Source organism: Buteo buteo, chromosome 20 (assembly GCF_964188355.1).
Source record: "Buteo buteo chromosome 20, bButBut1.hap1.1, whole genome shotgun sequence".
Lineage (NCBI taxonomy): Eukaryota > Metazoa > Chordata > Aves > Accipitriformes > Accipitridae > Buteo > Buteo buteo.
Window position 1 is genome coordinate 1,883,274 of NC_134190.1, and position 25,585 is coordinate 1,908,858.

General features: G+C 38.5%; 1 protein-coding gene across 11 annotated transcripts in view; it reads right to left on the reverse strand.

Annotated features, from left to right (window-relative positions):
* The window catches only part of TNS3 (tensin 3), a 241,833-nt gene that overhangs the window by 112,711 nt on the left and 103,537 nt on the right, over window positions 1–25,585 (reverse strand). For all 11 annotated transcript variants that reach the window (XM_075052342.1, XM_075052341.1, XM_075052340.1 and 8 more), the window contains 6 exons: window positions 21,504–21,545; window positions 12,017–12,069; window positions 11,015–11,186; window positions 4,359–4,409; window positions 3,001–3,123; window positions 1,412–1,476 (listed from right to left, as the gene is read on the reverse strand). In XM_075052342.1, the coding sequence (XP_074908443.1) occupies window positions 1,412–1,476; window positions 3,001–3,123; window positions 4,359–4,409; window positions 11,015–11,186; window positions 12,017–12,069; window positions 21,504–21,545 (506 nt within the window). The remainder of the gene's footprint in view (window positions 1–1,411; window positions 1,477–3,000; window positions 3,124–4,358; window positions 4,410–11,014; window positions 11,187–12,016; window positions 12,070–21,503; window positions 21,546–25,585) is intronic.

The following is a 25,585-nucleotide window of genomic DNA, read 5'->3' on the forward strand; positions in this document are numbered from 1 at the left end:
ATATACAAATCCTAGGTAGGAAACTTCCCCAACCTCATTCTTACACAGAAAAGTTCAGGTTTGGATAGTAGCTGACAGATATCCAGAAATTTGAAGAAGGGCTTCCAAACTCACTCATCCCCTGCAACCTCACCGGAGGAATCCTGATTTTGTTTGGGGTAAAAGATGACACCTTTCATCACTGGGCTTTACAATCATATCCAGGTGGTGTTCTGTTACGGCATTACTAAAATGTATTTATAGCCAGGTACCACCTTTAAGGATGACACTATATTGCAACACTGAGATCACAACACAGTACAGTACTAGCCCCACTTGACAGATTTTGTCATTCACAATACTTGTCAACAAAATATTACAGAATTGTGGCAATCACTGCCCCAATTACTACTTGAAGATATAGGTATTTATTTTTTCAGCACATATTAGTGTGCATAATGCACTTAATTTCTTAGTCTACAATTACCTGTTGATCAGGCTTACGAGAATGAACACAGATTATTTTCTGAGATGCTGGTTTTACTGAAATCCATTAGTAATTTGCCATCAGCCTATAGTGATTCAGGACGTCATCCACTACAGTGTTGGATCAAATCTATTACTGACAGACTGGTGTGAATTCAGAACCGGTTAAATTTGATTTAACCACGGCCTTTACAGGGCATTTTAATACATTTATGTATGTATATATATGAGACCAAAGGAAAACAGTTTGATTAAAAAAACAAACAAAAAAAACCAAAACAAAACACATTTCATCCTTTTGAGACCATTTATCCATTTTTATCTTTGTCAACATAAATTGTTAACTGTCATTTCATAATTTGAGCACTCTAAAAGAAACAATTAAAACCAAGTACTCAGACACCTATTGTTTGCACTGATGGCAAGATGAAAGTCTAGATTATTCCTTAAACTGCATTCTGCACTTTGATCAATGTCTAGGAATTCCCTATTCAAATACTGATTCCAGATTACCTAATAACTGTTTTCCTTAACTACTTCAGGAATAGTATATTGATTCAAGAGAGGCAACTTGATGGATGTGGCAAATAGATGGGTTTAATAGAATAAAGATGGTATCATTATATAAAAATTGTTTCTTACACATTTCTTCATTCATCTCAAAAGACCCTTTAGAGAATTTTTCCGCAAAATCACTGAATATCTCATATTAGAAGGCGCCTTGGAGTGTCACCTAGTGCAACTTCCTGCTGAAAGCAGGACCACAAGAAAACTCTGTCATGAAGGCAGGCTGTTTTAAGACTTGCTCCAAGACTCTTTGAGAAGAAAACCTGACAACCCTTAACTGACAAACAGTAAGGAGACAAACAGTACTACAATTAAAAGGCATCTTTTTCTGAGGTTTCCTTAATTGTAAAAAACACAATATGCATTATTCACAACTTACCTTGCAGAAACATTGGTGAAGTGCATGTATGATGATATGACTACGCCTATCCTTCCTTTTCCTCCCTGTATTAGGAAAAAGGGAATGATAACTTATTTATTACATTATTGGGAATTATTTTGGGGCATTATTTTAAGACCCATACGAAACAAAACTTTAAGACAGGAGATTCAGAGAGTCCTTTTGTTTATGCATCTCCTGTGTTGTTGGAATTGTGGTAATGATGGGCAGCAGCTTGTCTATCTATGCAAGCTGGCTGACAAGTGACATAAAAACCACAAAGTAGGATTTCTACGTGCGTGCCTGTCAAGTCTTACTGAGAGGAAATTATTAAAACAAAATAATCTTGACCAGTAATAGAAACACTGTATCACCTATCCTAATTTTATATTACTTTTTCCAGAGATCTTTCAAGACAAGTCTAGACAATGTTGCAATTTTCTGGCATGAAATGCTATAAAATACCTATTTTGGAAAGCATATGAGTTTCCGACAGGTTTGGGCATTGTTACCTCCCCAGCACCTGAGATTTATAACAACTACTACTTATGACATAAATTCAGTACAATTTACTAAGCAGTAATTCTCACAGATTTCAAAACAATTTCAGTCTCTCAGCTGATACAAGTTGCTGTGCCTATCTTCGTGGCTGGAAACTTTAAAGTCATCACCAAAAGGCAATAATGAACAATATGCACCACCAATTTGTATATAAAATACCTAGGAATATTTTGCCGCCTCTTCTTTTCTCCCATGTATGGGCCATTCTCCTGGCTGCAGTGCTGCAACTAGTAAGAATTCAATAGCGTTTCATACAATCGTGGCATTCTCCCTGCAAGCAATTCAGGACTCAGGACTATACAACCTGACTTGAAGAGAAGTTTTGGTCCCATTATCACCCTCATTCTGTTTAGAGTAACATCCGCCAGTAACACAGAGACAGAGTTGCCTCGAGTGTCACCAGCACAGCTACCCACTCAGTTCTGAATTCGTTTTATCTATTTAATTCAGGCTTTTCTTTATTTCTCTTCATCATGAGCAAGCAAGGAGAAGAAGTAACACTGCACAATGGTAGCTTTGCTGTAAGGCACTGCAATGATGCCAGCAGTTAGAACCTATCAGAAATACTGAGGAGGTACTTAACACCCTCATTTCCTACAACCATAAGGCAGTCTAAAGGGATGATCTGTGATATGTTGCCTATCCTTATTCTGCAACAAAATCCATTAATGTCACGAAACATGAAAAGCTTCTAAAGAGTTTGCTACTGAGCTGGAAAAACCTCAAGCTTCTAAATACACTCACAGAAGTAGCACTGACCTTTGAAGGAAGTGAACTAACATCACTGCATGCTATACCCAGAGCAGAGGCTAGAACCGTAGTTATCATTAAAAAAGCAGCGTGTAACAAGAATGCAAGGTCACTGGATTTAAGCCTACTTAAATCAACTGAAGATTTGGTACAGTTTCCAAAATCGAAAACAGAGCAAACTTCTTTTTTTATTTTTTAAAATGAGTAAGAATAAAGGACAAGGTTTTTTAAAAGGAATACAAACTGATAGATGACGTGTATGCACAAAGCTCACTTACTCTGCAATGGATCACCACCACATGTTGAGGATCATTGTTCAGCCATGACTCCATAGCCTTGCAGATGGTGCACATCTTATCGAGTGGCGGAGCATGGAGATCAGGCCACCCCACATCCATAATCTGCAATTAAATGAGTAACATTCACAAAAGACACTTTGATCCTAATACTGCATATTAAAATCTGTCTTCAAACAACTGTGAGGGTGCAGACCCTCCGCATTTTTTCCAACCCCAGATAATTATGTCATTCAACTAAAATATGCTTACAGGTCTCTTAAGCAGAAGAAGGGCATTTGTTTGTTTTTTTAAAGATACTAGTACTTTTATAAAAACAAACAAAACCCAAACAAACAAAAAACAAACTCCCCCCAAAACCCACCAACCACTCACAAGTGACAACACTTCTGACAATCTTGATTTCTTAAAGAATTTTCCATTAGAAATTCAGGTATTTTATAACGGTAAAATATTTAGGAGGTCAAAATTAGAACAAAGAATGTTAACTGGCCTGGTCCAGTATTTTGTGATTTGCAATTTATTTCCTTCCTGTGCAACAGATGTGACATCTCAAAGCTTTGTTCATATTTTCTATTCAACTTTAGTCACTATATAATACTGTTTACTCAACCTATCATTATTGTACGCATATAATATGTTAACCCTAACAAAACCAGTAACCATGAGCAACTTAAATCCTTCATGATCAATAAAGCATTCAAAAGGTCAAAATTAAGAGTTCTTCTAATATTTTCCTCAGGTAGCACATATCCCTGTAAATCTACTGCTACAAGTACACACCTGTGCTATACTGGCCTTACAATACTTGCTGAAAAGTACCTGCATATCATTTTTTACAACAAACAAATACAACACTTGGTGAGGAGGAGCAAAAGACAGACATCGATAGCTCCCTTCCTTACGTCTCTGTTGTGCAGAGAAGCAACTATGAGAAAGCAGTACAAAAGGGAAGTCTATATCTGAACCGAGTTCACTAGCTTGAGCTATCAGACTGTATGTTGCAGTATATAACCCCTAGTATCCTGTGACTGCACAGAGGAAGTATACTTGGAGTAAAATTTATGTCACTCAATAGGAATTTTTCAGTAGTCATGAGGGGCTTCAGGTCCTGTGTGCAAAGTCTAAGAAACAACAGGAACAGCTATGTAAAGCAGACCTAACAGACACAAAACAGAACTTCGGAAAAAGTAAAAAGGGATGCATGTGGGGTTTTTTATCATCTTCCAAAAGTTCTTTTACTCTGTGTCTCAATGCTTGCATTGCTTCAGGGCTTATCAGGCCATTTAAGTTGTATTTAGCACTAGAAAGTGAAGTATGTTATGGAAGACAACCAATACCTTTGGGTTAAGCTTGGCAAGGTCGTATCTCTTTTCAGAGAGGTTTAACACCTGTTCAGAAAGAAAGAAAAAACTATCAACCATCAAGACTTCGTAATTTATGTAGTAAATAGTTGTATTCGAAACACATGATAATTACAAGAAACTAGAGTGGTAAGGCTTCAGGTTTGCCTACTGTTTTACTAAACTAAATTAACATTTGAAGTCAGGTAGCACTAGCAAATGTATTTTAGGTATTCAGTTATCATACGATGAAACTAAAGTTGAAACTAAAGGCACATTTTGAAAAAGGACAATTAAAATTCTGCTACATTTCATTTATTTTACATGGCTTTATTTTAGTCAGAGGTATACTGAGAAACCTGGGCACCATGCAAAATAACTGCACAGCATTAGAATTAACAAAGAAAAGCCTGGGAGGGTGGTACAGTCTTAAACATTTGAATTTGAGTGCCTGGCAAGAAAGTATTAGTCTGTCAAAATTTCACAGGGAAGATGGGGCATAGCTATTTAACTATAACTTAGCCTGTGAGATCTTCTAACTCTTCTGCTAGCTCATTAGACAGTAAGTTATCATACACTTAGTGCTTAATAAGGAACAGCTAAAGAGACAGACTGCTAAATGAACATAAATAAAAATAAAGCAATGTGTACAGGTATATCGGACTCTTTCATTAGGAAGTACTTTAAAGCAGTATCAATCAATAATAAAAAGCTGAAATATCAATACTCAACAACTGAAACAATCTGCTCCAGAGGCAGATTCTCTTTCATCGTGTGGCTATTTCACATCACAATGAGTTAAGTACAGATGATATTCATAATCATTTAAAAAGTCTCATTACACTGCCAGAATGGGATAAACGGACCATAAATATGAAAAATAGTAAATATGAGGGGTAAGTCCATTTTAGTTTACTACTTCCCAAGGACAATTTAAGAACCCTTTTCTGAAGTATACCATCCCATTCAGCGTAACCAGCACTCTCAGCAGCAGTCTGATCAAAGAAGCCAAGAACTGAACAGTCTACAGAAGCTACATCATTTCACTTCCAGAGCTGGTGCCTGCTGCTCACTGATGGAATACTTAAATAAGTTGAATGTGCAACCCCATCATGGACACACTGGAAGCAGGAAGGCACTATACTCTCTTTACGAAAAAGTATGCTTTTTGAACAAGAAATTAATCCAGAGAATGAAGAAACCCCCAAATTAACAAGGGACCCCAGAAAATAGCTTCTATTTTAAGCTGCATAAGATTCTGGAATTAAACATCATATTGTCCATAAAGGGTATATGCAACTTTTATTGACCTCAATCCCCAAAAGAAAGCATAAAACATCTTTATATGATGAGGAACATGGTCTTTAGTCCAATATATAGTTTGCATTTTAAGCAGATTACTGCTGAAGAGCTAAATGGCAATCAAAAATTCATATGTGCACTGTCCATATTATTTTGGATTAGGATGATCTATCAACATTTGCAATTAAGACTATAGTTATTATCCTTCCAGAAACACCAACTGTAATTTAACAGGAATGAAACCAGAAGTGTCTTATACAAATGAAATGTCTGTAATTTTCTAGCAGTCTTAATATTTGCAAAACAATTTAGTGGAGAGTTGTACTTCTCAGTACCGAATTCTTAAGATTAGTGTTAAAGCTGTGTCAAGAGATGAATTACCTAAAATTTTGCACAGAAAAAAAGTGCTATTTGGCAAGAACTTTATTTTATTCATCTTTCTTGTCGTATTTATATGTAAGATCAGTTTAAAATTCCTGTATGTCAGGATATGGCCCTGTTCATGATGGGTGTCACTGCTGGATGAGATGCCAAAATGAAGACGCTGTTGTACCCAAGTCCCTGTCAAGCTATAGAGTAGAGATCAAACTGAGATACTCCAGGAATCCTATCAGTGCAGAACAGAGACCAGAAGGTACAGGAACCAACATTTCACATACAACAACAAAACAAGCGGTCACAGAAGTCTTTGAAGAGAAGCACATGCTATAAATACGTGACTAACTGCATCCTTTTTAGGCCCTTTTTGGCATATCCTAGGTCTACTTACTTATATTTTGGTATAAGAAAGAGGAGCATTAGCTTTTAGTTCTATGAAACTTAAATGTTTTTGCCCTAAATTTTAGGACCTTATCTAAAGAATAAAAATGAAGTAAGATAAAAGAAGTGGGGAAAAAGAAACCCTTCTTCCTTATACACATCAGAGAGGAAACATCCCCCTCCCCTTTCCCATATGATTTTATCCTGAACTGGGAAGTTAACTCATACTATTAAGACAACATTAATTCTCCCACCCAGCTGAATGCTTAGCAACACCACAGAAAAAAAAATAAGGAGAATGTTTAGCTGGAGAAGAGACCTTGATAAAGGTACTAAAGGGTCTTAGATTTTGTCTGCTCCTTAATCATATGACCAGAAATACAGAATCTAATGACAAAGAACAGAAACAAACAGCATGTAGCTGGCAATTTTGGAAAGCAAAAGATGTACTGCAGTCATACAACACAAAGTACTGACTGGGGAACAATTCACCAGCCTACAGCCTGTTCCATTAAGGAGGAGAGACTGGGAGAGCAGGCAGGCAAAACTCTTCTACCAGGTGGGACCAAACTGGAAACAGTGGTAGCCTTGTGCTGCGTAAAGAGCAGGGAAAAGAGAAGGTGGCCAAAACATGACATAAACTAAAATTAACAAATAGTTCCAACTAGTAAAGCAACACCACCATACAAGCATTAGCATATCATTTACATATGCAAGACCAAGAAAATGCACAGTAGTTACATTAGTCTAACCTAGTAACAAATATGTATATGCTAAGACTACAGTGTAACCACCAAAATATTTTTTATAAATTGTAGCAGTGGGTTTGGGGTTTGTTTCACTTTTAAAAAAGAACTGACCATGAATTTAGACAATCGTATTTACTGTCAGATTCCTAACGCCTGTGACATAAATGAGTTACTGTTCATCAGCTGCTCTGTACGCCCCTCCGTAGATACCTCTCTAACTAATGAGCTAATTTAGAATAGTTCGCTCCTGAAAAAAACTCGATTACCTTTCAGTCACTGTGGATACAAAAAAGTAACTGCAGCACACTAGTACAGGAGCTGACAGAAATAAGGTAGCTTGCTCATTTTTCACTGTTGTAAATCTACATCAAGAGAACTGCTTTGACAACCGTAAGTAATAACCACTGCAATAAAACTTGTTAGAGGCACTGCAAAAAACATACATATTTATCTGTTTTAAACACCAAAACATTCAGCTTTAGGAAATGAGCATAAGTATACAGCCAAGCTTATAATGGTTTTTTTTTGGTTAAAAGCTCAAAATATCTGAACAATTGAGCATTACTCCTCTCCTACAAGTGCAGTGCATGGTAAACTTTTTAATCAAAATAGCATGACAAATACATTACTGATGAAGTTGATCAAAATGGTAACATAATGGTGAATTTATTTTTGCAAACTGAATTTTTCAGTTGACACAGAAATTGTGTCCTTTAAACTGTTTTTGCTTTTTAACAGATGTCTGCATTGCGTGCATTTTGAAAGTAGTGGTGTAAAACAGCATTCACTTGGAATCAAGTCTTTGAATCTTGCAATAACATGCATTCTTTTGTAAGAAAGAGAACTTGGCGGGGGGAAAGAAAAGGATGCTTCGTTCTATCCTTTAAATCTCTTTACAGAACTGCTCACTTGCATACCTTTTTTGGAGGGTTTGGTTGGTTGGTTTTTTGTTGGTTTGGGTTGGTTTTTTTTGCTGCTATACATATGGCTCTTGAGCAGACTGAAGGGGGTCTTTGAAACATGAGAAACTATTTGAAAGCTTTAGGTTTTCAAATCAAACATTTGTCACAGAAAGAACCTGTCAATGAAAATACACTGCAGGAAAGCAAACATATCAATGCGTTACTGTTTCTTGGCCACTTTAAAAACTATTTTCTAACAAATGTATTATGGAATATTTTCTCTCTCTTATTTCTTTCTTTTCTCTGTCTAATCCAGAGATTCTTAATTCATGATTAATATAAAACAATAACTTAAGGACGAGAGGGAACAGCCTCAAGTTGCACCAGGGGAGGTTTGGATTGGGTATTAGAAAAATTTAATCACCAAAAGGGTTGTCAAGCATTGGAACAGGTTGCCCAGGGCAGTGGTTGAGTCACCATCCCTGGAGGTATTTAAAAGACGTGTAGACGTGGTGCATAGGGACATGGTTTAGTGTTGGACTTGGCAGTGCTAGGTTTACAGTTGGACTGGATGATCTTAAAGGTCTTTTCCAAGCTAAATGATTCTATGATTCTATTCTATGATTGAAAAAGTCTTTTGCTATTTTTGACATAAAAGCTTGGTTGTTATAACAGCCAATTTCTAAAGGCTATCAGCATTTAAAGAACAGGCTTTTACAACTACAGGAATTTTGACACATCACTGGATTCTTTTGGAGTAACATCATCTTGAATTTTTCAACATAATGTGATTTCCCTCTTGCTGACCAAGGCCACACACATACAAACAGAATAAATTGATGAAAGTACTACACGGACACTACAAAAATTCAGTTTTGAAGTTTTCTCTGTTGGAGACTGTTGGATGCTGTTGGGGTCACGTTTCTTTAGGAACCAAAGCCTTCTGGGAAGCTTTGGTTTTTTAGGACAACAAAGCAGACAAAAATTTACTGTAAACTATAGACAGGCTTCCATCTCTCCATAAAGGACTCTAGTCCTTAGACTCTCAAAGTATGTTAGAGCATACTAACTACTGCTGTTAGAGCAAATGAGTTTTACTTGTGATTTTTTGTTCACAGTCTTCACAACAGACTCAAACAGGCAACAATGCACTCACCCAATTCCTTGGGTATGTCATTCCCCTTCTCTGTCCTCACTATCAACTGTAGTGGCAACAGTTTAACATATGTAAAAATCTGGAGGGAGAACAGCTAGGTAAGAAATGCTAAATGCTGATTTGTAGTATATGTTCTGCTAGCTGAGACCCTGACCCAATGAACGAGTAAAACTGTTCTCATCAACTTCAGCAGAACTGCTCACTTGCATACCTTTTTTGGAGGGTTTGGTTGGTTTTGGGTTTTTTTGTTGGTTTGGGTTTTTTTTTTTTTTGCTGCTATACACATGGCTCTTGAGCAGACTGAAGGGGGTCTTTGAAACATGAGAAACAAATGATAGTTTAAAAATGGGCTCTCTGAATCTACCACCTGGCTGTGTTTGCCAGGTTACATTGCAAATTTGCAGAAACATACTTGGAGCAGACAGCATCAAACTTTCTTTTGACCAAGCCACCCAATTTCCAAAGTACTCATTAGAATATAAACAAATAAATAGAACAAAACTAAAACAAAACAAAAAAAAATCAAAAATCAAAACTTTGCAAGAGAAACTGACTGCAATCCCACTTTGAGAGAGGGTACCCTAAACAAGACTTACCATATGTCAGATTTTTGTAATACAAACAGGTATTTAGTGAGATTTAACTGGACTGAGACTACAAGCTTATTTCACAAATACCAAAACACTGCTGTCACATGGGAAAGGCCACTGAGAACAGGTGAATGTGAATCAGTAAAGCTTTACATACAGGTCACCTTCAAACTATTGCTATCTTGTGCCTTACAAGCTACCAGCGTCTGATGGAAGGGAAGCCAAGAGCAAGAAGGTGGCATGCAGAGGACATCAAACCACATTACAAGTATTACAAGGGCATCTCGAGGACAATAGCTGGTTCATAATGCATCTATGACACCTCGGTTTGTCAGTGAAAGACAATCTATTTAAATCACTAGGTGGAATCTCTTCAGAAACTCATGTCCACTGTGAGTCAAGTTCATAGTCCTGAAGCTGTGGATTTGATTCTAATAGTTTACACTAAAAGTTACTGCTAACTAAAAAGACAGTAGAAGAAAAAAGTAAATAAAATACTGGCCCTGTTTTAAATTCGCTTTCATAGAACAAGCTGAGACAATACATGCCATAGAGTTTAGATGCACTAGCCCGAAAACAGCACAGGACATTAGCAGTTTGGGTCATCACTTAAAAAAGAAAAATTTCTGCACACGGAGCTTATTATAGATTTGCTTACAACTGAATTTCCTATAGAAAACTAAACAGCAGGAAAAAAAATGCATCTAAACCAAGTTAATGAGAACGAGCTGCACAGAATACAAAAACAGCAACCCTACTTTTATATGTTGTTTCACAATATATAGTAGAGACAGTCAAGACATGATGGTGAGAGACCATCAGATACCCAACCGAGGACCCAGATGTAGCTAGCTGCTAGAAAAAAAAGAACACACTCCACATTGCAGTGTGTGTATCTTTTAAAAGCATGCTTTGGACAATGAAAACGGTCAGTGCAATTATTCTACAGCATTTGACTATGTGCTATCACAACAGAGACTGCAGTGCCACCAGCAGAAAAGTGCTTTTAATATCTGTCCTTGCCCAACAGCTTAAACCACTATTGAAAATCTTGCTCTTGCTTGCAAAGCTGTAAAGGTGGACCAAAGAAGCTTAGATGAGTGACTTTTAGTTTATAATGATATACATGGACCTACAAGTGGTCTTCCTGCAGGACAGAAGATGATGTATCACAAAAGACTGATCCTACACATACCAAGTAATTATCTCCATGTTTGGATTTGAGCATTCGGGTTACATCTTGTAGATTGTGGAGGTAAGTTTCCTCAGAACAGCTAGCAGGGAAGGATACAGCGATGATCCGCTCTGTGATGTAAGTGAGGTCAAGTTCATAGCCTTCCTCCATAATGTGATCAAAGTCTGCACTTCTGTGAAGAAATCAGATGTGGCAGTTCAGAGCAAAGTGGCTGAGAACAAGCATAGCATACTAACGAGAAGAAACTGCAACTTGGATTCATACAGTCGAGCATCTGATGTTTCCAATATTTTCATTACAATTACAACTTATTAAATGCCTACAGAGCTCAAATTAATCAGTTCAGTACACAAATGGAGTTAGCCAAACATCAGAGTTCTTCACATTAAAACTGTAGTGAAAAAAAAATCTCTGCAACCAATAATGCAGAAAAGCAGTAAAATGAATACAAGCAACTTTGACAAACGCTAGTGCAACAAATTTGGGAGTTAAATAGAAAACATATAGGTACTTATGTCTGCACAAATCTCTTTTTCTGTAGAATTCGGCAAATGCTTTACAAATTGGTAGATTCATCAGTGATCTGTAAAACACTGCAGGTGGGTACCATCTTGAAATCTGCTCTGAGTAACACTGAAGTGAATCCAAAACCAGTCCCCAAACTGCAGCAGACACCAATGTCATGCAATTAATCTCACAGGTTAGTCTACAGATACTGTTTACTCTACCTTCTCCTCCTTTTCCAGGCTGAGAACACAACCAGGCACCTTACCTCGTCCTTCTTAATAGGATAATCAGAAGATTACAGTCCTTAAGTTAAAGTAAGCTCACTAAATATGCCCAGTTGTTTTCTCAGACAGGGACTGTAAAAATGGTCCTTGTATAGCAGGACTTGTCTTGCAGAAGACTGAACTCACAGAAATCACAACCACAAGTAACAAAACCTAAACCCACCACAGCAGTATGTGACACTACTACACAAAATATTGAAGAAATACTTACCGTGATCCTTTGTCACAAGTGAAAGAGGAGTTCTTTGAAGCACTACTGGAATTCTAGAACAAAGAAAGCAGAGCAGTCAATCCAGTACCTTCCTTGCTGCCACTGATGTCACTATTCCTGCCTTTTTTCCTCATGTATTATATCCACACTGTGGAAAACTATACCAACAATAGGATAAGAGAGGATCATCGTCTTATGTTTAGACTGCAAACACTGTGGTTATGGCCAGGTTATGTCAAACTCTTCATACAGACTCACTACTACCTCTTCCAACTCACTGCTGCCAGAGAAGGGCTGGCTGTCTTTTGTGCTCTTCTTGGTAACTGCATTAAGATTAGAGAAAACATTCAATGGACTTCTGAGAAGATAGAGCTTGAATTTCTGTATAAACCTGCAAAAGTAAGTTCCTCTCGAGTGATTCTCTTATAACAATATTGAAAAATGTACTCAATTTATTCCAGTATCAGTCCTGGGAGTTTGAATAGAAGCCTGAGCTGCAATGGTTTTGCTTTACAAGAATTTAGTGTGTGTCTTTTGTAGTTGCATTTGTTCAGTAACAGTAACTATGCATTAAAAATGTCACAATGTTCTCCCATGAACCTTAGTAACAGAATTTTTCTCACCTAATTTTAGCTGTCTCAGAACTAAGCTCCAGTGTGATACTCACCCAAGCTCTCTGTACATAATGAGAGAAACAGGGACATCTAGAGGGGCAGTATCCCTTCTTTCCAGGATAGGTTTTTAGAAAAAGACAGCTATTGCTATAATAACATTACGTAAAAATAAATAAAAATATTTACTTTACATTTAGATATATCTTGTTATACAGAAAATCAGAAGTTCAATTTAGTATCATGTATCAGTAACTCCATAAGAGAAGGAGTATTCACTCATCTTCCTGCCCTGAATTTATACTTACTATACAGAAAAATGCACAGAAGAGCTTATTAAGATGAAGGGTAAGAGCTGGAAAGCTGATAAACCCTATCTATTTTGGCTACACACATGACAAATATTCCCAAAGCAAATAAATTGTGTTTGAATGGAAGAGGCCTTAGAACTTTCCATACAGTGACACTGTGTAACAAAACCTGGGAACAGCTAGGAAGCATACAAGCATGCAAGTGGCACCTTTCCTTCCAAAATTTCTGGAAACGAGCTGTTTTGGCAAATATTAAAGCACACCTGATGGCGTAAGGTGCAGTTCACCTAAGTGTTTCGTCCCAGTTCCACTAGCTCCTGTCTTTGCTTAGACACAGAAAATGAGGAAACTTCATGGTATTTTCAGCTTCTTTCTACCAAGTACTTTCTTAGGATTTTAAAGGCTGTAGGTAATACACCATGGGTGCCAAAACAAGTAAATAACTAATAACTGAAATTCAAGACAAAGCTTTTAGCACGTTTTGTTTTGATTTTATAACTTGAAAGCAATTGGCAGAACATGCCTCTCCCTCCTCTTCCTCAGTCTCCGTTGGTCACACAAATGTATCCACTGCTTAAGGAGTACTTCCACCATTTTTTAGCAATTTTGTGACTAGACTCCACGTAACCTGAATAATCAGTCACTTAGTGGCTTCCTCTGGTAAGAAAATAAGTGATAAAATAATTCTCTATTGCACACTATTGTAGCATATAAACTAGCCTATAACCTAGTTGCATGCAGCATAGAAGCGTATGAACAATAAAATAATGCAAACCACTAGCAGAAAAAAAACTCTGTTAGTGAGATCTATATTTACTATATGCGTGCCGTGTCACCTACTGAAATGCACAGTACTATTACCCTTTCCTTCTCTGTGTACAAAAACGGATAATCCTGACAACTTCCATAATTCAACAGCTGGTATAACTTAAATTACCAGCGCTGTTTGAAATTTTCCTCAAGTATCTAGAATACAGTTTAAAACTCTAGCTGATTGGTTGCATGTATAAAAACATAAGTATATCAGTTATAAAGGACTCTTCTTCTGAAATCTCACCTGGGTATCACGTTTCATTGCATGGTCTCAAAAACCTGCAACACTCTTCGGCCTGTCATTATGGGTACGCTTTTATACAAATTCTGGACAGGTCCCAAAATCAACAGACCCCTAACCATCTTCAAAAGATACTTTGATTCAGATCATGAAACTTCCCATTGCCTATCTATGGGGCAACAAACTACTAAACTTTACCTAACCCTTCAAAAGGTCAAGATCACCTTGTACATTCTATGTTGACTGCAGTCGATGTGTTGGCAAACGGACAGTCAAGGACATGCCTCTGGTTTTCTGCAAGTCCTCTAGATTAGTCACTTCCCCCTCTCTTCCATGACTTAATTATCTTGTAGCTAGCGATGCATTCTTTTTTCCTCAGTTTGTCTTTTTACTATTTGTTTTGTTTACTAATTATCAATGACTACACTACTAACTTTTCCCCTCACAGCTAAAATATTTAGGAAAATCCAACAAAGATGTAACACATGACTTACTACAGAGGCAAAATGGTTACTGAAAAAGCTTTTAAAGGTTTGATGAAACACATACCATATATGCACACACCCCTAGAACATATTCTCAAACATGTGAAGAAGCTGTTAACAGCATTTCTCACAACAGGCAATCTGTAAACGTGAGCCATATCTTACCATGTTTCTGACTGAATTTGGGTTTCATAGTTAACTAAGATCAATCTTGAACTTCTGTGACTACCTCTCTTCTTCCCCCCCCCCCAACATTTCTGCATGGTTTCAGGGTCATTTCACTGATAGGAAGGTATTCTTCTTCACTCTGGACCAAGTCACACACACCTACCAGCAGAATATGAGTTTCACCAAGCACAGGACTCAATGGCACAGGGCAGACTATCCATAAAGGCAAATCATCTCCATCCAGGTAAAAAAACCCACTATTGTCTGCCTTGCTGCACAGCGGAGGGATAATGGCAAAACGTTTGGCTAACCTTCCAAGATAGCAAATTCTACCTGGCATCTCCCAGGATGGACAGTTACACAGAAAATTTTGCAAAACTAGGTAAGATTTTCATTTTCTGTCAACCAACAGCAGTAAAGATGAAAGGGAACAAAAAATAATGGCTCAAAATAGGCTGTTTAACCACACCTGGCTAAAAATTTAGAGTTGTAACTCAGACAGATCCAGTGGAACTAGCACTTAATTTGTTGCCAGTAGGACAGACCACCCTGAGACTATTCTTCCTTGAACTTCTCCCCAAAATTCTTGTTCACCTGATTCCCTGGGATTTCCTGGCAATGCAGACAGTACAAGCAGTCATTTGCAAAGCAGAGTTTTGAACAAACACCTCCCATTTACCTATTCATTCAGTTTTAAGGAATTTTTATACCCTGAACAAACAGATCAATCCCCAACAAGAACACATAAAAGTTATCCCTCTGTAAACAAGTGCAAAGACCCTTTTGGTCAGGCAAGTTTAGCTGCAGTTGTTGTACAAAAGCCAGCAGGGGGAAGCAACTGCTTCTCCAAAGCCAACTGTCTTCTCGCCAGCCACAGAATGTTATTAACGAGCAAATTCATTGCATTTGAGGTACTGCGCGATTGCCCTTTTCCAGCGAAAACTCAAGCTGTGCAACTCTTTCCTTTGACATCCTCCTTACTGCTTCTTTTACCATCCTGGGCTCCTGGGTCGAGTCCTGGGCCCATTGCAGAGCTTGCTAACCCAACTTTCTCAAAAATGCAGTCCTCTGCTGAGACCAGCCCAGAGTCCAGAACACCCTAGCTGTGATACAGCAGCTAAGAAACAAGCCCACATTTAATTCTACATCATTTTCACCAGGTTACAACAGTCACTAGAAGGTAAGTTTCCCAGCGCAGCCTGCTGTCAATGGAAGCAGAAGAAGTGGGCAAGACAGCAATAAAAGCACAGCTTGGAAAAACCAGGCTTTCGAGATCAGTCCTGTTTATTCACCTTCCTCCGACTCCGAAGTGCGTGAACCTGCGTCTGGGTTACCTGCTCTGCCTCAAATAGCAAGCTTGTGCTGTCCCAGGCAGCAGGCTGCATCTCATACCTTTACAATCTCTCTTCCAGTCTCTCCACAGCTTCAGAGCAAAAACACAATGCAGGTACAGTGCAGGCCATCTCGCACAGTGTGGCACTGAGGTGGCACTGAGACACCTTCTGCACTAGTCCAGAAACAGAAGGAATAAGAAATATTCTCTCTGCTAAGCCTGCATCCCTTTGCCTGTGATGAAAGAAAGGCTGCCTCTCAAGAAAAGAAATAGGGACAGTCAAATAAAAAATAATGCCAAAAAAAAAAAAAAAGAAAAGGAAAAAACCAACCACAAAATAAATCATATCTGTAAAAACTCATGTCTCTCAGCAAGATGATCACTGACAGCCTTTCCAAGAACTAAGTAAGGGAACTCAGGTTACGGCTAGTAGGCTTACACACTTCATAGGCTGAAGTCCTCTGTAGTAGAGCTTCAGAGACCAGAAAGATCACAGAAGGGACAAAGGGTGAAGGGAGATCAATTTTGCCCCAGATAAATTAATTTGTGTTTTGTCAGTACACTAATTTACTATCTTTTACATGACAACTCTGGAAAAAAAAGTAATCAAAACCCTAGTATGTAAACTGCTAGTTTCCAATACCAAATTAAAACGACACATGTGGGCCACACATGGGCTTAGAAATACCAGGTGGGATAATGACTTTTGAGACTAGAATCGAAGGCAGGCTAAGGAAGCCAAATGAAAAATCACTCAGTAGCCTTTCCCAAAGCCCTGTTCCTGGCACTGAACTATAATATGATAGTACAATATCTGCTTAAAAGTGATCTCAGCAGAATATAAGAACTACTGGTTTCAAGGACCAGGTTGTTTTAAACAGCTGAGACAGCTGTACATCAACTATATGCTCCTCCAAGGAACAGCACTACTGAAAACTCATGGCTCCAGGATCTGACGTGCATCCAGACAGCTCATCGGTTTCTCTCCTGGGCTTCTTGAATGGAAGCATTAACAAGTGTAAGGATCAATGAGTAGAAACTACAACTACCTGAAATGTAAATCAACGAATAATCTGTGACTTAAAGGTATCAGGACATGTTTTGAGAGAATGAGATGGATCTATCTGGGATATAAACATTTTATTTGTGCCTATTTTTAATGTTGATATAAGCATCAGAAAATTTGATTAGCTAATCTTTCATATAATTACATGCATTTTACATAGCTTTTAATTAGCTTATGAAACTTTTTTCAACACGATTGTTCACCATTCAAACAGTCACAAATAAGAATATGAATAGAGAGACTGATCAGCGGGAGACCTGAATGCATTTTAACCAAATTTGTGACGGTATTTTCATTCCTCAAGCCATGGACAGGAATCAGAAGAAATTCTCTAACCTACTCTAACGCACAGTGTAACAGTTCTATACACTCCGGGGTACTGCAGAAAAGACAGGACAATGAACTACACTGATCGTTGGACTGCTCCACCATGATAATTCCTACTGACACAGTAGTTGCTTTTAGAAGCTACAATGAAACACATGTTTGGATGTCTTGGATGAGAACCAAAATTTGCATAATCTTTTGGCCTCTGGCTTTAGAATAATTCCTAACGTGGAAAATAAAGATTCAGGCCTTGTGAATACAAATGTCTCTATGTTACTGTGTATCGAGTCCTGCAGTAAATATTAAAAAAATAATTTAAAAAAATAATCTTTTTTGGAGTTGAGTGTCTGCAGAAGAGATTTATCACTATTTCTTCTGCAAACAGCTATTTGTTTGGCTGTATGTTTTTTGTTCTGTATCCTGTGTGCCACAAAAATAATCATCTGTTCCCCTGTGTAGTAACAGCAAGAGTCCAGACAGATGTACCCCTTGCAAGTAGCAGTGTCTGCAGAAGCGAGAAATCCCCGCTTGCTGTCTCCCTGCCAAAAACTACCCCGACTCTTAGCTGCTGGCAAAGCTGCTCCCACAATTCTTCCCTGTAACACTTCAACCAAGACAGGCCAGGCTCCCCTTAACAAGTTAACTGGAGGTCTTTGTAATCCAGCTCATCTTTTTCAAGTTTGTGGGGCACTTGGATACGGAGTTCCATCTATCAGTCTGCCAGGGCAACAAGGAACTAACCAGGGCAGGAGGATCATCTTCCAACTCACTTAGATTCAGAAAAGCAGCCCTGCTCACAGCCTGAAAGTTCCTGGTGCAGCTGGGTCTTCTATCCATGCTTTTCTTTTAAAAAATTGAAATTCGTAACAGAGAGAAGGCACATAGCGAATCTTTGCTACTAAGCGCTCTTTGGGAGAGAATACTGAATGCATGTAAAGTCCATATTCAAGTGAGAATGAGGCACAGTTGATGTTTTACTTCATATACAATTTTACAGGTATACATATTCACATTTGGAAAACCGTAATATTTCTGAAGCCTTAGTCCTACAAAGTCCCAAGACCAGGAGTTCAGGACGAGCTTTGCGAGGCTAGCACCTAGCCCTAACCAGTGCTGCGGAACGCTGCCTCTTGCACGCGCAGAACAGGAGCACGCCTGCCTGGGCGAGTTAGTAGAGTCGTGCCAACACCCCAATGACTGTGTTCCACCACAAACCTATGGGGAAACGTACTGTGTCCATATTTAAGTATTGCCATGTTAAGTGTTAGCCAAGGAGTTTACCTCAATGACTAAAAGAATAGATGCGCTCCAGCTCCGGTTATGGCATAGTTTCATAATTACTCCAGAGCTTTGGAACAGCTTCCTGAATGAATACTACCCACAGGCAATGAAATTAAGCACAACAGACACAGTAAAGTGTAAAGGTTTCTGCATTAATTCGCACCTACCACGTTATGAGACTCTGTGGAAGTCCTGTACAGCATGACTCAGTAGCACCTAATGCAAAGCTCCTGTATGTATGTGCTCAGTGGAAAGAAAAAATGTGGTAGCAGAGGGAAAGACTTCAGAAGCAGATCTACCTAGTTAAGATGCAAGAGATCAAAACTGAAGCAAACTTTCAGCACAAATTTAGCAGCCCGCTAGCTAACAGAAAGTTATGTGCATGCAATTCTTGGCTAGAAAGTGACAGAATCATTTCTGCCAGCCTTTAGCTGAAACAAGAAGCCTTATTTGTTTGTTTTTAATACGTTAATATTAAGAATAAAATAAGATTCCAGTCCATAGGGGCATGGGGAAGCCCTCTACATGTAAGAAAATGCACTTCTGACTTCCTGAGTAAGAAAGCGTTATCCGTGCCTCAGAGCTATGCCAAACATTAGAATTAAGCTAACAAAACTTTGGTTCTGACACTACCTAGAATTCAAGCCAAACTCTCTTTGTTGATGTTCACACAGTTTTCCTATAAAGCAGTAAGGGCTGACACTAGAAATATTCCATTAGCAGTCACATTGCTAGGAAAAAGCAAGAGGTTTTCTTTCCTGGACCAGATGCCACGGAACAAGATGCAAAGGAGAGAGAGGAAAGAAGAAGAAATCTCAGAGCCAAAAAAGGGTCAGGCAGGTTAAAGCAGTCTCTTCCAATTTAGTTAATAAACCAAAAGGAGACCAAGCGCAGCACAAATTTAGAAGGAAGAGAAGGCAGGAAGACAAGGAACGCACCTCCCGTGAGCACTGCCCAGACGGGATGTGTGCTGCAGTCACGGGTCACGGATCCAGAGCTGCAAAAGCTCACCCAGCCTTGCAGCTTTATACCTCCTCTCCTTTCCAAACAGGAATAGGTGTTCCTACCACTGTGTTTTAGTTGGGAACTTTCTTCTATTTCCCAACGAGCCCCTGCCCCTCATCCACGTCACCCTTTGCTCCTGGAGTATACCGGTCCGTGAAAAGTAACTCCCCAACATTTCAGGAAACTTGCTAATGGTCAAATAACAACTAACGCAAAATATAATAGGATGAAAGACACAGCTGAAAAAGCATTGCTTGCCATCAAGGCTGCTTTCAAAATGGCTGTGCACAAGCTACCACATGTACAGAAAAAAAACCCCAAAACATATGACCTTGGCGTGTGTAATAAGCAACCAGTACAAACAGAAAACCCTCTAAGTATTCAGATATAACACAATGCAGCTAAAAACTTCCAACTAACAATAGAAAATTATCTGCAATTATTTTCCTCACAACATAGCTCATTATTTTGCTTCACATTTGTTACACTAGAAGCAGCTGTCAAAACCAATTATTCACGTGCAGATAACTAAGAAGTTTGCTCTATTCTGATTTTTTTATTTTAGTTAATTTGTCCAGTTAAGGAAGAGTGAAGGGAGAAACAACCTTGTCACTAGACATTTTAGCTGGTTTCAGTATCAAATGTATTCTAGCAACTTAGAAATAATTATAATTTTACTGGAACAGTGTGGATAATAGCAGAGATCCAATCACAGAGATGGCCTTGGTTGCACAAAAACATTTATCACCACCCCAAGTAAACAAACTACACTGCTAATACAAATGCAGCCTCTGGGAAGGTCTCCTACCTATATGGGTAGTCAAGGATCGGCATTCTTCATGCCCTGCACAGAGCAGCACCAGCAGAAGCCTGCAGCACTGAACCACGGACGGCATCGCAAAATAAACGCAACGTGCACAAGACTAACACTGTGAAATAGATGCTGATTTATTGCAGTAGAGGGCTGCTCTTGAATTCAACAATGAATCAGTGAAGACCATACACATCTTGCAAGTCCCTCCCTCCACCCCTTTTTAAACATTAATTTCATCTTTACAGCGGTGAATCAAATACCCATCTGCATCACAGTTGGCTACTAACAGAAAGTTAACTATAGGCATCTCCCATGATTTATTTAGAAAATAAAGAAATTTGGCATCTCTGATAAAAGGCAACTGCAAAGGACTTCAAAAAGTGTTTTCTTCTTCGTCTTCCTTATTTCACAGAAATTATGCTAGAAGTATACTCATAAGTACTATCAGTATTGAAATGTGCAATACTATCCATTTGCAGAAATTTCTACACCACTTAGAAGACTGGGTTCTATTATACTTCAATAAATGTATTTAATACTACCTGTACCAGTAGTACTACAGCAGCAGTAACAATGAAGGGTTGGGAAAGGGCATTTCGTTTGTTTTGTAAATAACATGGCACAGCTGCTTGAACAAATAAAGGCTAAAAGATCAATTGCATGTTGACCACAATACAAGAATTAATATTCTTGCTGCTGAAAAAAAAAAAACCCTCTTGAATTTCTGAACTCCTTTGAATACAATCAGTCTATGAAGATTTTAATATTTCTCTTCACTTCTCCCCTGCTTGATTTAGAAACAAGGAACACAGAGTTCATTTCATTGTTCCTGGATAAACTCAGGGGGGTAAAAAAACACTAATTATCCTAATCAAAGGCTAATTTCACACAGTAGAGAAACCAAAGAGCGTGCTTTGAAAATGGCTAGCAATGAACGCTTTATGAAGATGTAATAAAAATAAGCAGCCACAAACAGGAAAATTAATCAAGCCAAGTAAAGGTAAAAGAAATAAATAAAATTGAATTACTTACAGTTCTGATTACATGATTTTTAACGGCCTCATTGTTATTAGCCTGCAAAAGGAAAAAAGTTAACAAAACTGACTTTAATTTTCCAGATAGTTTAACTATATTCTAAGAAATCCCCTCCTAATGTATACACACGACAAATAAATCATTCAGAAGTACACATATGTTCTACAGTATTAATAACCAAAGTATCTTTCAAACAGATACGGAAAACAAATTGATTTTACGTTATCATCCTGCGTATTCACGTCTTGTAAGCCAGCACTCAGCTACTGAGGGTGCTTACTCCCAGTTACAATATACATGACTTCTATCAGCAGGAAACTAAAGTAATGTAATGGGGAAGTACAGTGGTAAAACTGGGTAAAAAAAAAACCTCAAAATGTTTGCTTAAAACTTCAACAAAGTCAAGATTTGGCATTTCACAGAAGATACCCTAGATGAAGGATTTTTACCATTTGGAATTATAATGGGAGAATTAAAAGAAGTATTTCACCTTGAAAAACACTCAAAATGAGAAAACCAAGTAACAGTAGAATTAAGTCAGTGCTGTAGGTCAGGTAACACTACACCAAACTTCAGTGTTCCCCATTCCTCCAGTGTGCAGAGTCCATTGTGCATAGAGCAACACCTAATGTTCAACCGCATAAAAATATTGCTTCAAAAGACGACTTCAAATTCTGTGCAAATATCAAGAAGGTTTTGCTCAGAAGACATTAAAGCTAAATTGTCACAAGCTACATTGCTGCTGTAGCAACAGCATTATAATTATAGCTAACAGCCCATCTGCATCTTTACCCTGCAGAATGCAAAGTTATTTCACAATCTGGAAAACCTTGCATGCAAATTTTATACAGAACAGGAATTACTGAAATATATCCACTACTGAAATATAGACACCTCTGGAACAAAACATAACAGCCATTAAAACAGTACTCTGCAACACTTTGCAAGAGTTTAGGGTGAAAGTGCAAACCTTATGCAAATCGAACTTAATATTTACCTGGTACATTTAAAGCGTAAACTAAAAGGGACATGTAAAAAAGTATGATGAAACACGTTTTCCCTCTTCATAATCTTCACTGGCACACTACCACATACGGACTAAGTGACAGGTAAGAGTAACTGGTATTGAACCTTACTTATTTGGAGAGCACACCCGAAGGAGGGAAAAAGTCTCAGGAAAACTGCTTTCTAATTCTGGGTAAGCAACCAAGCCATCTTAAAATGGCACAGACAACAAAATGAAAACCCAGTTCTTCCTGTTGAATCGTTTTGCTGATCAGAGCTGGATTCTCCTGCAAATTCAAGACTGTGCAGCAATTTATAGCTTGGAAAGTGCTAAACAACAACAACAAAGCTAAAGCAGCATGTACACCCAGAGGAACACAATGTTTGCCCAAACTAAGAACATCAGCCTCTGCCTAAAACAGATTATGGGTACCCCAGCATAGCTGCATGGCCACAAAACTCCACCATGCAGTAGTGGTAGAACTGAAAATTTGACTGCAAAGCCTGCTGTGGGAAAGGTGCGCAGCTTTGTAACTGTGAACTCTTTTTTTTGGTGGGTCACTGAAGTTCAGATACATTCTAGTTGCAAATCTCAACTGGAAACACAGTTACAGATTTTCAGAGTGTAAATTATAGCAGCAACACCTTGCTTAATTCAATGAGCCCCCAGACAATTTACCAGGACATCCATCCTGCCTGCACTGGCCATAACCCTTATGATGGGAGATTGGTTCACGGTTAACCCTTGAGAGCAGGCTTTGACATTGTTTTATTTTTTGTTTAAAAACTTGACTTAGCTTGCCAGCTATCAAATCTCCACAGCGTTAAACGCACAAACCCATCAGTCAGAAGAACTAACACATAAACTGACCATTGCTATTAATTCAACCCAGAAACCCTAAATTGATTGAAACTTCAAAGTTGTTCTCAGCAGATTAAAGGTGATACATAGGACAAATACCTGTATCACTATAACCTTAGTTACTACTATTTTACAGTCTTAGGACACTCACTGCTACTTCGCAGAAATAAAGAGACACATACAGGAAAAGGCAAAACACACAAAATACAGATTTTGGATTCATTTGGGGTTCTCTGTAGAGAGAGACTTCATGGGCTCCATAAGGAGAGCACCTGGGAGAAGGCACCACCCCTTTTGCTCTTCACCTGAAAGTTCATACACAAGCTGAACTCGGCACCTACCCTTCCACAACAACTAAGCAGCCTATTTGTGTTATTGCACATAAAACAGAGACATAAATGAGGTTTACACCTAATGTTTGCCAGTTCCAAGGGATTTTCTCCTTGTATTGCTCAGTTTAGCACTAGACTAGTGTAGTCTGAAAGTTTTCCAGGATAACGACTAGATGGAACATGGAATAAGCAGCAAGAATATCCTCTTCTCCTCTTTCTTTTTTAATGTTTTGAATTTGCTCTCCAGCTTGTCGAGCCCCTGCTGAAATGCCTCATGTTCTCTCACTCTGCTAGAAGCGACAGCTCTCTCCCCCTTACTACAGAGAAGGAATAGGGTGCTAAAAGCAAAGGGCTTGAAATAACTATTTCAAGTAGCAGGATCACACTGCTCCCTTCTTCTTCTGACTTAAGGGCAAGAGTGCCGAAATGAGTTGTGGTGAAAAAAACATCTCGGGTAAATATACGTGTTTGTATAGACACGTGTGTGTGTGTGTGTATACACACACATATACATATATATACATATACACACAATAACCAGATGCCCAGCATCTAACCCCTTTCTTTCAAAACTGGTCCACCTAACGATGTACACTCAAGTCTCCATACACCCCCTGCACAGCTTTAAAATGGTTGCCCACAAGCCAAATACTGCTACTCCTGCTGCCTATTCATCAACTCTAGGATTAAAATTACAAATAAAACTCTTCAGTGGCTAACTACTGTGGTACGCTCATTTGAGATGTGGAAGATCCAGCTTCATCTCTGACTGGACACAGATGAAGGAGGGCTTTGAAAGTATGTTCTAATATCCAAGCTAAAGATCTTAAACAAGACTATCAGCCACATTAAGATGGAAGAGCTACCTCTCAAATTTCTAAAGATTTTAGTGAAAGCTTGACATTTCTTCTTGAAACTTCATCATTACTTTCTACAGTGACCACTCTAAGACATAGCTGTGCCAGTTATAAATCTTCCTGTCTTTAAGTCCTAAAAGAGAAAAAGGACCAGAGATGGCAAAGAAGCCAGGCTAACATACCTCTATGGGACATCCAGGTGAAAAAAGTAAAGCAAACCAAAAAATTCTAACTGCAACAGCCAAATTCACTGATCTTACAAACTCCATAACAAAACTGTGAAAATCCTCCCCCCCTTCCTTCTACACGGACATCAATCCTATTCGCTTCATGGCCACTGTTTCCAGTTCCTGAGTTCTCTCCCACTCCTCTCCCCCAGTTGGAAGACACACCACTGTTGGCAAAAAACCTGCCACTTCAGAGGGAAAACATCACTGCACATTGCAATATCTCATCACATCTCATTTTTGGGGTGTTTTCTTCCAATACTACCTGTAAAAGGAAAAGAAATGCTACTATTCTCCATGGGGAAACTGTGACCTGTACTAAGAGAATTATTTTCCCAGTGTAAAACTAGAAATCAGAGACAAAAGGATATTAGATGCCTCTCACATCTCATTGGCCTCATGTGCAGCCACTATACTTTGACCCAATATAACGTACTGAACACTGTGATGACAGTATATTATAGTTAACGTGCATTACTTGTGCACCTCACTAATCGTAACATTTCAAGAACATCAAAGACAACACAACATTCTTGTCCTCACCTTTCCATAAAGCCAGCACAAAGGAAATTAGATTCACATGGTTAGAAATAAAAACCACTTTGCTATGGAACAAAGAAAAATTGTTCCAAAAAAGTTGTCCCGCCTCCCTCTCCTGCCATCACAGAAGAAAGCCACCACAGATTCCTGCCAATAGCTCCCTAGAAAAGCCTCTCTGAAGGAAAAATAAGGCCATTAAAGCAAAAGATAAAATTACACTGCTACTTCAAAAAAAAAAAAAGTTATATTCCTTTTA